The 13,947-nt window shown below is 34.5% G+C and overlaps 1 protein-coding gene across 7 annotated transcripts in view; it reads right to left on the bottom strand.

Annotated features, from left to right (window-relative positions):
* Positions 1-13,947, bottom strand: part of LOC149803373 (Golgi-specific brefeldin A-resistance guanine nucleotide exchange factor 1-like) — a 167,294-nt gene that overhangs the window by 70,066 nt on the left and 83,281 nt on the right. For all 7 annotated transcript variants that reach the window (XR_016420209.1, XM_089953086.1, XM_089953085.1 and 4 more), the window contains 5 exons: positions 13,036-13,208; positions 9,393-9,492; positions 8,652-8,828; positions 7,584-7,651; positions 2,175-2,367 (listed from right to left, as the gene is read on the bottom strand). Coding sequence is in view for 6 of the 7 variants with exons in the window: in XM_089953086.1 (XP_089809212.1) it covers positions 2,175-2,367; positions 7,584-7,651; positions 8,652-8,828; positions 9,393-9,492; positions 13,036-13,208 (711 nt within the window). In the remaining variant the exon portion in view is untranslated. The remainder of the gene's footprint in view (positions 1-2,174; positions 2,368-7,583; positions 7,652-8,651; positions 8,829-9,392; positions 9,493-13,035; positions 13,209-13,947) is intronic.

Raw genomic sequence — 13,947 nt, forward strand, 5'->3', positions numbered from 1 at the left:
AATTCTTTCGTTATTATGACATTCTGAACTCTCACTATCTCTACAATAGTTTTATTCTCTTCTATTAAGCCTAACAAATCTGAAATGATGTACTGCAAGTTTGACTCATGCAAACATGAGTGCCATAAACTCATTACACACTCATCCCATGTTTAATGATAATGCAGATAAGTTTTTGTGTAAAAAATCACTTTTTTTTCCTTTCAGTGACAGTGACCTTTGACATTTTGTCTCCTTTTTCCTTATTCTAAGTGTAACCCAACTATAAAGTTTGGTCCAGACCTGTGTTGTAAAACTGATATTCTTGTGCAGAAACCATGTTTCTTCTTTCAGTCATAATGACCAAGACCATTTAGTATTTGACTTCAAAATCAACAGGCTTATTCCTTTCCCCAAGTGCAAGCCATCCACAAAGATTGATGCTCACTGATGAAGAAGATTTCAAGTTACTGTATGGAAACCATTTTCTTCTCCCAGTGACTTTATTATTTGACCTGTTTACCTAGAATCGATAGGGTTCTTCTTTTATTTATTTGCAAACCATCCACAAAGTTGGTTAACTGCAAATAATGTACTACCTGATTTACTGTGTGGAATGAAACTGGTAAGTCACTTAGAGAATATCTTAACACAACTGTGCTCCACCATGTGATAGGCACATAAAAATCATGAAAATAAATAAAACATGATATAACCAATAATGTATTAAAAGTCCAATTAAAACCCACAATGTCTGTGTGTGATGTAGCCAATAATGTATTAAAAGTCCCATTACAATCCCCAGTATCATAGTGTAATATAGAGCCAATAATGTATTAAAAGTCCCATTAAAACCCACAATGTCATACTGTATGATAATAGCAATACTAATAAAAGTCCTATTAAAACCCACAATATCAGTGTGTAATATAGCCAATAATTCTAAAAGTCCCATTAAAACCCACAATGTCATAGTATATGATAATGGCAATACTGATAAAAGTCCTATTAAAACCCACAATATCAGTGTGTAATATAGCCAATAATTCTAAAAGTCCCATTAAAACCCACAATGTCTTCGTGTATGATAATAACAACAATGATAACTCTCATTAAAACCCGTATTTAATTTATCAGTGTCTAATATACCCAATAATGTGCTAAATGTTAAAATAAAACCCATAATATTATAGTGTATGATGTATGTGTGATTTACATTTTTAACGTAGCTTTAACAATTTTTCAGTCGTATCACTATGATGTCTGCAGTGTGACAGTTTATAGTGATGATTAGTACTGGGGCATCATGCTGCAGACATGTAGCATGATGTCCCACACAGTGACATTATCCTGACACCAGGCCAACCAGTCCTAACACTAACCTCTTAATGCTGAGCGCCAAGCAAGGCAGCCGTTATACCATTTTTAAAAGTCTTTGGTATGACTCGGCCGTGGTTCGAACCCGAAACCTCTCGCATCCAAGGCGGATGCTCTACCACTTTGGCCACCAGAGCAGTTGTGTATGATATAGTCTATAATGATAAAAGTTCCATTAACACCCACAATGTTGTAGTGAATGACAATGGCCAAAAATGTTTAAAAAGTCCCATCAAAACTCACAAACAAAAAAATTTCATATCACCAAGAGCTCTTAGCTAGAATTCAGCAAGATGTTTATGATACAAGTATTGGACAAAAATAAAAATAAAAAATCATGACAAAATTAATTCATGTATGAACTGGTAGAGAAACAAGTCAATAAAAAAAAAACAAGGTTGGTAAAAAAATCTAGTTTAACATCTGTATTTTAAATTGTAACCTAAAATATTAAAACTATATCCTTGCCAGTTCAAAAAACTGGTTTTTATGTAAACCAGTGGTTCCCAAACTTTTTCGGTCCGCTGCCCCCTTGGTCATCCTCAGCACCCCACTACCTTACACCGTAACAAGCATTATTCAGCATTAGCACATCCCTTGTTAATCCCACTGCCCCAAGGGGGCGGTACCGATTATTTTGGGAACCACTGATATAAACTCTATTAAAGACAAACTGCTTACAAAGGAACATTAATAGACTCCTTTCATTAATTTCACTGAAGTGTTATATCTCATAAAATGAAACACCCATCAATCAGGGAAAACATCTGAATTTCTTTATAAGTCCTTAATATACAGGTCATGGTGTATTTAGGTACCTTCACAAGTTCCTGTAGAGACTCCTCTGTCAGGAATTTGGTGTCATTTATGAGTTGTTCAAGGCAACAATCACGAATGCAGGCCTGTGCAACCTTTGTTGCTTCCTGCTCTTCTGGTGTTGGTCCCTTAGTATTGGCAGGCTCCGACATTGTGAAGTATGAGTAAAAGCTACTTAGTACCCCAGACTCAGACCTAGAAAGTTCAAATGCACATTCAAAACATGTGAACCCAAACATTATTCATGTGGTAAATAGACTGATTAGAACACTGTATGTGTGCATCATTAAAATGCCCCATCTTAAGTAGACTATACTGCGATCACATTCTTGGTGTTTAATTTATCACATAATTAAGGAAACACTTGCATTTTCAGCACTGAAGAAAGAATTACACCCATTCATTACTTTAAGCTGCTCTTTTATAAACTATATTAAATTGTCTTCCTAAAGAAAACATGTTGAATTTTTATTGCTGCATTGTCTTGGTTGAAGACAGTTATTAAAAAGAAGTTTAAGATTTTTAATTCTTTTAAATAATTTTACAGAGCATTATTTTCTGAGTAAAAGTTTAGGTGTTATTCATAATGGAGTTCTTCCACTCATATTTTTTTTGAATACCATGAATTCATTTATTTTTCAATATCTGTAGTTTTGTGAAAAATGAACTTTCTGTCAGGACTTAAATTCATGGATTGGAGAATGAGTCTTTTTCTTTTCACACAAGGCTAATTTTCATTGGGTATTTGAATATTGCGGTTTTTAGCAACCACAAAATCCAAAAAAAACTGGCACCCCATGAAAATTTATGAATTCACGGCATAAAAAATTCCTTGCACTATTGAAGAATATACTGACACTTTTACATTTCTTGTGATACACAATATAACTGTATCTTTACCAAGATTCCAATGATGTACAGAGATTCAAAAAATGCATGACTGGAAATTCCCAGTCAACCCCATCTTCACTAGTCATGGGCTGTCTTTCCACTTCAATCTGCATCAATCCTTAAGGTATGTAGCTTAATCATAGTTCTGCTATTGGATTGGATACAGCTGTCAGAAAGAAACTGATCCAATCAGTCTGTTTTTATTACTTTGTACCTAGGCTGATGCAGCATTTTTTTAAATGTTACATATTACTTTCCTTAGATTAAATAATTTACAAGTGTTTCCTATGGAATCAATGTAAGAAAGCATCATGGATGTTGTTTTATTATATGCTCATTTTTTTCTCCATTAACTTTACATTGTCAGAATTGTTCAGTATTTCACGGTATTATACACCTTCATATTGCACTCACGCGCAGGACACATGCCCAATAGTGTATTAGGAACTACTTTGTAAACAAATCATGTACTCTCTCGTGTAGCAGATGCTTTATGTTTTGGTTGATTAAATTTGTTTGTGAATGAACTAAAGCAGATGTTTCATGGACTACCACATACCAGCTGCTTTGCTACATTCCACAATAACTTTTTTGATACAATGTTTCCGATTTTGGCAATAGACGCCAGATTTCATAAAATAGCTTGGTACCTACAAATAATATGCAAGCTATAAAGGCATAAACTGTCTCCTTTAGCTGGTAATAAGAATGGTAAATAATATACTTACAGTTTTACATTCTGAATTTCCTCAAAATGTACTTTCTTAGTTCTGCAAATCCGAATTACATGAGCCATGTCATGAGTTCTCAAGCTTGATTACATATTTCGAAATTGTACTGTAATTTCGACTATAATCCAAGTGCAATTACATCCTCCTTACTGCACTCAAAATGAAATAAACATTAAATTCAATAGCGCCTTTTTGATAATTGCAATTGAAACACTTCATATTTTTCCCACATTATGATTTCACATAGTCAATGACAGAACAAACACACTTGCAGATGTAAACACGCTTTTCCCACGCTTCAATCCAATGTATTTCATGTACAATTTGCACAGATGAATCCAGTCCAAAATCACGAAATTTCACCGAATCAACAAAAATACCAAAATCTATTCATTCCAGATCAAATGGAAAACTTGTTGTAATGCATATTCATACACAATAGGACTCCAAATTTCAATTTTAAGTAGACAAAAACGCCATTTTCTTTCTAAACTTATGTCTAGCACATGACAAGTTCAAATTTATCTGGGCAGAGTTATGTGTGCATTAATAATGTTGTTGTTGTGTAATGACGAATCTGCGCTTGTGTATTTAGTTTAGAATATGGCATCCATTCATTTACATTGTTTTTTGCAGTGTATTTTGATTATATAATTAATCTTTAAGTAGAATAAGAAAATGAGCATATAATAAAAAGGTTACTGCATTTGTATGGGAAAATATGAACTCATTTTGTTGGATGGATATATTGCACTCCCAAGGTCATGCAGTATTCCATCCAAAAAACTTGTTCATATTTTCCCATGCAAATGCAGTAACCTATTAGTACTAAATATATAGTAAAAGGACCAAGATCTTTTATTGGTCAATTGATTTTACTTGCTAAAGGCAGTAACTCTTACCTGCTAAAGGCCCCTATTCAAAACACTGTTTTCGTTAATATATATGCCATGGGTTGATGTGAAGTGAAGTGGAACAATGAAACATGACTCACCAAACAAGTCAACCCATTATAATGATCCTACTGGATACTTACTGCTGGTATTGCAGGCAGACATCTGAAGACCTTGACAGAATTATCTGATTTGATTTGTTGATGATTCATCTTCATCCTTTAGCCTACCCTGACTAGTTTAATTAACATGGGTATAAAATACACAATAGACCTAGTTTGGCAGTTTACAGTATGAGACTAAAGCAGCATTTAAAAAACAACATACTGGCCCCTTATTGTACAACTGGTGTTAAGAATATCACATGCATGATAAAATAAACTTCCAACGTGAATAGAACCGTTGCAGACTATAGTGAAACTTTAACCAGATTCATTCATTTCTAACAAATTAGGATTCATTAAGGCAATAAATCCAGTGTATTAAGATAACTGCTCATCAAGCTCATAGCATGCAATGTAAAATCTGTATTATTAATTAGGCTGCAATCATCAACAAAAAAAAACAATAATTGTGCAAAAAGTGAAAATAAATAAACAGGTCTTATCCTGTATTCAAACAAAATATGATCATGAAATTTCATTATGCAATATGGACAAATGAAAATAATAACTGACTACCCTGTCAATTTTATAAGATTTCAGTTTTGTTTTTGATAAGGTTAACATGAAAATGTATGGACTTGACCGAAGTAATGCCCTCATCTGCCTTTATCTTTAGTAAATGTTTCTGGTAAGGTCTGTAAAGTCAGGTGTATACCAGAACCAATACATAATGATAGTTTTCTGTCATTTTAAAAAGGTTCCTAAAACAGACCAAATCTGATTTTAAAAAAACATACTCTTAAAGGATTATCTAGACTATGTTAATTCCCCAAAGGATACAAAATTATAGTTCAAGGCAAAATAACAGGGCCTTTTTCGCAATGAAACCATAGGTCTGGGTATCGCAATGACACCATAGGTCTGGGTATCGCAATGACACCATAGGTCTGGGTATCGCAATGACACCATAGGTCTGGGTATCGCTAGAGACGCTTATACTTGAATCAGTCATGAGAACAACTTAATCCCCGAAAATTAAAATGATGAAATAGTTTAAGTTGAACCATATCTAGACGTTTTATTAGGCTCTCATAGGCCTTTTATCTAGGTAAGATTTTTTCTTCCTCATTTAATCCAGCAAATCTTAAATCAACCATATGAACAAAATTTATCCCTGATAAATTATAATTTAGATTTAGATTTTTTAACAGAGCTTTAACAATTTTCCAGTCATATCGCTATGATGTCTGCAGTGTGACAGTTTAAAGTGATGTCTAGCACTGGGGCATCATGCCGCAGACATGAAGCATTATGTCCCACTCTGTCACATTATCCTGACACCAGGCTGACCAGTCCTAACACTAACCTCTTAATGCTGAGTGCTTAGCGAGGCAGCTGTTTGTACCATTTTTATAAGTCTTTGGTATAACTCGGCTGGGGTTTGAACCCACGACCTCCCGCATTTGGGACAGATGCTTTAACCACTAGGCCACCGGAGCGGTGATAAATTATAATATGAAACCATTTCATTTTCCTTTAAAGATCCCTTAATCCTTTTATCTAGATGAGACTTTCTTTAAATCTGTTGTGTTGGATTCTTCCTGTTAAAATCACTTAATACCTTCATGATATTTTCTTGACAGAAAAACTGCATTTTTATTTATCAAAATCAAAACCATTGACAAATTTTATTGGCTGACAATATCAAAATCTCTGGCACTATTTAAAGGTTCACTTAAGGTCTACATGGTTTCTACTATAGGACATTTGTTGAGTTTTACATGCATCAGTGTCAAACAGATCTTGTGACTGGAGCCCAGGGGTTAGTAGAAAGTCATGTAGCCTAGTGGGTTACTATATTGTACCATGAACTGTTCTTTGATTTTCAAAACAAAAAATGCTTTAAAAAGGATAATAATTGATACTGTACACAAGAAGGTAATATAAGTCTTTAACCTAATAGTTTAACAATCAAGTACCACTGTTTCTTTTTCTGGGCTATTGAATTTTAAAGTGGGCTTCCAGATTATTTCAATGCTTGCCCAGAAGGCAACCATCTGCATTCGAAATTTTCAGATCCCAATCCAATCTGCATATACAATATCACATGGGGTGAGAAATTAACTAACCGTAAAGAATACAATTCTATATAGTTATATTTTATATCATGTGCTATGTCAATGTTAAAATCCCATTACAACAAGCAGTTTCAATATAATTATACAGTAAAATTCAATGACTAATGCATCAGTCACTTGATTACTGCTTGTCATTTCTTAAGTCACTCCACTTTAGTATACAGTACTCTTACAAACTGATTAAAACTGAGATAATAAGCAGATCTGACAGGTACTGATGAAGGCTCCTGTTGTAGAAATTTTTGAAATTCCCAGTCCTCTTTTTTTCAGTAACTGATCAGACAAAGCATTGCATTTCATGTTAAGAAAGGTTACTGTCTGAAACACTGTTCGGAATTTATTTTTTTTACTTTCAAGAACATGAAAGCTGTAATCTGATGATGAAATTAAAGATCAAGAGAACAAGACCTTGTATTGGTGTTCATGACATCTCCATTATGATGGAGATTTTGATTTTAATCAGGTTGAAAATGCTTATGTATGTAACCTAGGAAACTATTCAAAACTCAGAAAACACTGGGGACCCACGGCGCTTCAGCATTTTATGAAATGTACTTCGATGAATACACATCAACAAGGGCAATGAAAGTAATAAGTAATGCAGTTTACTTCATAAAATATTTTTGTTTGTTTGGAAAATATAATTTAGTTTACCTCTGAGTGGTCTGAATCTCTTCTTTCATGATGGAAATCTTTCCACTTGGATTGACGAAATCTTCTGCCTGAAAAAATACCAAAATATATAAGATAAAATGTCCTCTGATAAACATACATATGCCAACAGATCATGGTCTATGTTGTTTGTTCAACCAATTACTCCAAATAAAATTGCACAGACCCATTATGCAACAATAGATCTTGGTCTGTGCAGTCTGAAGATGGACCCAACTTTTAAGATGTTACTCAGCTTACAAATGCTGCATGAAAATACAAAATGCTCTAACTATTGATAATGTGTGAACTTGTACAGAATTTAATAACTGATTTTCAACACAAGTTTCTACAAATTCTGTCTGCATTATTTTAGAAAACTAAATTGGAGTGCAAAACCAGTGATAGTCAAAAGTAGATGCAAATCTAGCAGCTATCTGCCAAATATGATTTTGTGGCAAATATAATAACAAAGAAATCTTTAAAACATAAAATCTTGCTGTGTACATGTCGAGTATACCTATTCAAATCTTTAATAATTAATTTTTCTGTTTGTCATAAAATTATACATCTTTACAACTAAATAAATCCTTGGATTCTTCCTCCAACAATTATACCAGCTGCCATGTATAGCCTGTCATCTGCTGAAAAATGGCATTAAACAAACAAACAAATCTTACATATAAATGGTGTACGAAGCAGTATCCATTTCGTGTTTTTATTTAAAAAATCTTGGCCATTTTTTTTCAATATAATATCTTATCCAGATTGGTGGATTTTGAAAATCAGAATCCACACATAAATTTATGCATGCAACATTTTGATGTACATATCAATAAAGACCAAAAACAATGTTATAAAAGTCTTTTTAAATATTATATACCTGATATACTTGCATATAACTCCAACTGCAAACAACATAGACCCTAATCTACCATTGCAAAATGCACCAGCTGATCAGAGTCTATGTTGTTTGTTCTACTGGTAACTTCCAACAAACTGCATGGACCCGCTGGATTCGACTTATAAGCAAGTATATATGACAATTTCAAATTGAATTTCAGAGCTCACCTCTACCATAGGTTTGGGCAGTAGTTTGGCCCGATAAAGCTGTAACATACAATCAAGGATGTTCTTCCATCCTTCCCGAAGTATATTGCAATGTCGATGGGCAAGCCCAAACACCGTGCGTGCAGCTAACTGAGCTTTAAAATTACTTCCAAAGGAAACTGGAATGGCTTCTGGACTCTAGAAAAACAGAATTCTGAATATGACTGCCAAAATGATTCATAGAAAGAAAGAAAACCTAAAAATATTAAAATAATGGAACTAGTTACAAGGAAGGCTAAACATGGACTTCTCTTAATTCCCAAAGTCTGACTTGAAATGAAAAGAAACTACAGGCAGTATTTTAAAAGACTGAATACCATTTCTCTCCTTCTGAATCTTTAACTGCATACACACACACACACACACATACACACACACACACACACACACACACACACACAAGAAACTGAAGTAGTCTTTTGTGGGGCTTAGCAAAATACCCCTTTTCTAGTAATACACAGCCAAAAAAAACTTGTAGTATTTAGCATTTCCTATACACAGCCACACATGCTTAGGTCATGAAGGCTTTGAAATGTTTTTTCTTCAAAAAAGCCTGATTTTCTTGTCTAAAGAGCCCCAAGGATTTTTTCCCAGCTATTTTAAAACAACCTGATATAAACCTAGTCCTGTTGTGTGTGTCCTCATTAACACAATTAAAAAATTGCATTCTTTACCATAGTCATGCCATGCATGTTTACTCACCTCAGCTGCACTGAGAAGGGTTGTGAACTTACACAAGGAGATGACGAGATTGTCAAAAACATCACTCATACAATAATGAGCAGAGATCATGGCACATTTTCTGCAAATATATATGGAGTAAATATGAGAAAGGTTTTTGTACACACCACTTAAAAATAACTGAAGCATGAAATGTAAGTCTCAGTAACTTATTTTGGGCAAAGGAAAATGTACTCACTCAGGTGTATCTATAACAATGCAAGATCAAACAGTAAACTGTGCATGTGAGACCCTGCCCTACTTTTGGTGGGATGATGTTGTTACTCAGCATAATTTAACACACGAAAGAGTATGAACTCATTGCCAGCAGCTACAAAAATGAAAGATTTTTTCATTTCCCAAGTCTGAAACTTGTTCCAAATTTAATTTAGGTCAAGAGCTAAAACACTTTGGTCAAAATATTAATGATACACAGTATGAACACTTGAGTGTGTGTGTGTGTTTCGGATTTCTAACATAGCTTTAACAATTTTGCAGTCATATTGCTACAACGTCTGCAGCATAGAAGTTTATAGTAATGTCTAGCACTGGGGCATCTTGCCGCAGAAATGTAGCATGATGTCCCACACGATCACATTATCCTGACACCTGGCTGACCATTCCTAACACTAACCTCTTGATGCTGAGTGCCAAGCGAGGCAGCTGTTAGTACCATTTTTATAAGTCTTTGGTATGACTCTATCGGGGTTCAAACCCATGACTTCCTGCATCCGAGATGGATGCTCTAACCATTAGGCCACCAGAGAGGTTTGAACACTTGAATACGACTTATTAAACATTAATGCCTTATCATTTCTCCAGATTGAGTCCTAAGACTTTTACCTATGGAAAGTTGCTGGGCCTCAATTTGATTTGTCAAGACCCCAGACCTAAGGCTTAAGCAATTTTCAACATCTGACAGCACATACAAATGTAACTTAAACAAAAAAATCCCATCTAGTGATGGAAAAAAGAAGCACTATATGCTGTTTTTATAATAAACACCTGCCATAATCCCAGACAATGTTGGGGGTTTTGAGGACACAAAAAGGTGTGTTTCAAGGTGGGTCAGTGCACATGACCTAAAATATTGACATTTTCCAACTGAGAATAAGTTATCTTTTCATATAAGCCTATATAAAATTACCACAAGTTCACGTCTGATAAAAAAGAAAATAACATATCTGTTGTCTCTGAAGCATTCAATATACTTGCAAACCCCAAATAGCAGGTAAACTTAGCATCATCCAATATCATCACCACATACATGCCCACACACATATAAACACAACCACATAGACATTAAATAAAACAATTATACAAATTTTCTGGACAGTGAAATGTTTTCTGATTCTGATGCAGTCTATTGCTTCTCTCAATAGTTCAGTAGTTCAATAATCTTCAACAATGATGGCATGAACATTCTCAATCATGGAAATTGTGTGTAATAATAAGTGTTGTTCCTCAACAAGTTCCTCTGGGAAGTTACGCAACTCAAATGAATTATGCATTTCCACCTAGTGTACATTACCTATGTGAATTAGCCACGTGGGCTATCCCAGATTGTTGTTCAAAGGATTTGACACTGGATCATCCTAGCAACTGTCAGCAAATAAAATAGTCTGTGAAATGGTGGCTACTTATGTCTTATCACCTTACCTTTTAACTGACACCATGATACTCAGCTGCATAAAGTGCCACAGGATAGTATTACATGGTCTCTAAGCAAAGACTGTTTACTGTTTATACAGACTACATGCTTCTGATATGTATAGAGGTGGTCCAAAAATGTCTCTCTTTTTTCCCCACTAAGATTATTGAAAATTGTGCTTTTCAAAACATGACTGTGAAGGGGTGCAGTGGGGTGGGAGTCAAAAAACGTTTTTCCACACAACATTGTGTTATGGCAGGTATGTTAATTATGGACATTATGTTCATGGCCATTTCAAGTCTTTGTTAAGTCGTAATAACCCATCTGACATAGAGATTAACTGAGTGGGGAATCAGAAGATGACAAACTGAAGATTTTATTAAAGCAAATAAAAGAATAATTATAAAATAAAAAGTCTTTTTGTTGTTTCTTAACTGTAAACCTAGATCTTCTCACTGAACTGTCAGCAGTCACTACCTGTTTAAAAATCAGTCATTATAATCCACAATCTCTAAACTATTCTTCTACATACTGTCTGACATCAAATTCACTGATAAGGGGCCTTAACCTTTATTTTCATCTTCTGATGATAGTTTATATTAATAAAGCCCTAGCCATATCTGTGTTTATCGTAGTTCAACTGACAGTTATTTAACTGCCAAGTAAATTTCCCATATTTGTCTCCATGTCTGCATTTCCTGGATCAATATCATTAGTTGAAGTCAATTCCAAAGATAACAAATATATCAGAGTGATCTATCATAGCCTGTAATCCAGATTAGCCCCATGTAACAACAGCAACTTAATGTAGGAACCAGCAGTCTTGCAATCAGAAAGGATTAGACTGTTAATTGCATCTAATGTTTCAGTGTAAAATATAGCACATACATGTAATCAGAAAGTGCTGTTGTTATTTTCTAGTAGCCACATTATGATTCTGAACATAACCAGAGGGCAACCAATTGCCATTTTTCATTTGCAAATTCGGAATGTTCAGTCACAAATTGGAGTACTGTTTTCCATTTATTACAAGATTTTCTAACACTCAAGAGAAGTCTGCTCTACCTTTTCCAGAAACAAAATGATTAAAATTATATTTTCTCTAAAAAAAACTATGAACCTGAAACTATCTGCATTTCACAAAATGTTTTTGTGTGGCCAGACTACAACATGAAAAAATAAGTCCAACCTACTTCAAAAACCAATTACTGTATTGCTGTATCAGTGTATATTATATCAGTTTTTAAGTTTAATATATGAAGAATTGTTTACAAAATTGGAACTAAAGCAGTGAATAAACTTTTTAAAGGAGGTGAAAATGGTCTCCTGGTAAAATGCACAAATTCATTTATTATAACAAAATGTGGTATTCCACATTTTATTTTTTGATCAATTAAATACTACATTATGAAACAAAATCATTCCATAAATTCAGTTATAGGGTCTCAAAATAAACCAAATTTATGGTCATTTTCTGAGGCTGTCCATCACTGAATAAACACTGGATATCATTACACTGGAAGCAAGTAGAAATTGCATATCATTTATACTCATCCGTAGGTTTTCCAGGATTCTTCCTCCACCAGTTTTACTGGCTGACATGTATAGCCTATCATGTGCTGAAAATTGGCGTTAAACCCTAGAACAACAACAACAACCATTATACTGGAAGCTAGTACACATAGCATACATGCAAACATTTAATTTATAGATTCTCCCATCCTCTTACAAGCACAAAATATATACATGTTGATTACTGCACTATAATATATTACAGTGGGTAGATTTTAATCTGACAATGTGCATGCAGGTACATGGACTCTGGCTAACTAATACCCTTTTCCGTGAATGTAAGGAAGAAAATTGCTTGAGACCTACACTTAGTCAAGGAGAAATGAATGTAAAACATCTTAATCTGTGTCTACATGTGTGTGTGTATACCCACATGCATATAATGATATACATAAGACTGACCTGAAGCCAGACACAGCTTTCTGAATAATGGCTTCATCCCCGCTTTTGTCGAAGACAAATGATAGGGCAGCTACAGTGGGGCCCCAAATGAGGGTGAACAGGTCGTGGTCAAATATCCCTGTGGGTGTATGCAGGAAGAGCCCTTCCTTTGTGGCTCCTCTCTTCAGTAGCACCTGGAATACATACAAATCAAATATAATCATCTGGATGTCTACACAAACATCTGGGGGCGAGGAGGTTGTTTACCTGCAATGGACTGGGGCAGACATCACCCAGATTAACCACTAGTGGGTTTGGGGAGACTTTAACTAATAGCAATACAAAGCCTGAAGTTCTGGAGTTGTTATGCCAAGAAAATCTTGCATGTCATTCAACTAAAACAAGCCTATCATGTAAGAATCTTCAATGATATTTCATAAGTGGACAATCATATTTAAGTAATTTTTACGACCCAAATGTAGTGCATTCTTCTACTGGCATAAATTTAAAATTGCTAGTAGGTCTTATAAAACAACAAATAATATGCTCTGATTTTCCTCTTTTTTTAAAAAAATAGATCCTAATGTAATGTGTGCCGAGTACAGCAAAAAAATGGTGACACTTGACAGTGTCAATGGATGGTTATGGGCAAGAGTTACTGCTCTTTGTCTACTGAACTTGAGAAAGACAATTTTCATCTTTTGTAGAGCTGGATTCGTGAGGTAGTTGGCTAATATTCCTAATGTAACGTGATCAGGGAACATATTGGAAGGGGAAACTGCATGTTGATACAAGCATCAATTCAGAAGTAACAATAACAAAATGTCAAGATTGCTGGTGTGGCAGCTATAATGAATCTCTAAGCAACACTATTTACATTCAGGACCACTTAGACAATGGTATGAATGTGTGTGTAAGGTTTCATGGCAATCC

This window comes from Sinohyriopsis cumingii, chromosome 3, assembly GCF_028554795.1.
Source record: "Sinohyriopsis cumingii isolate HCF-2022 chromosome 3, ASM2855479v2, whole genome shotgun sequence".
NCBI lineage: Eukaryota > Metazoa > Mollusca > Bivalvia > Unionida > Unionidae > Sinohyriopsis > Sinohyriopsis cumingii.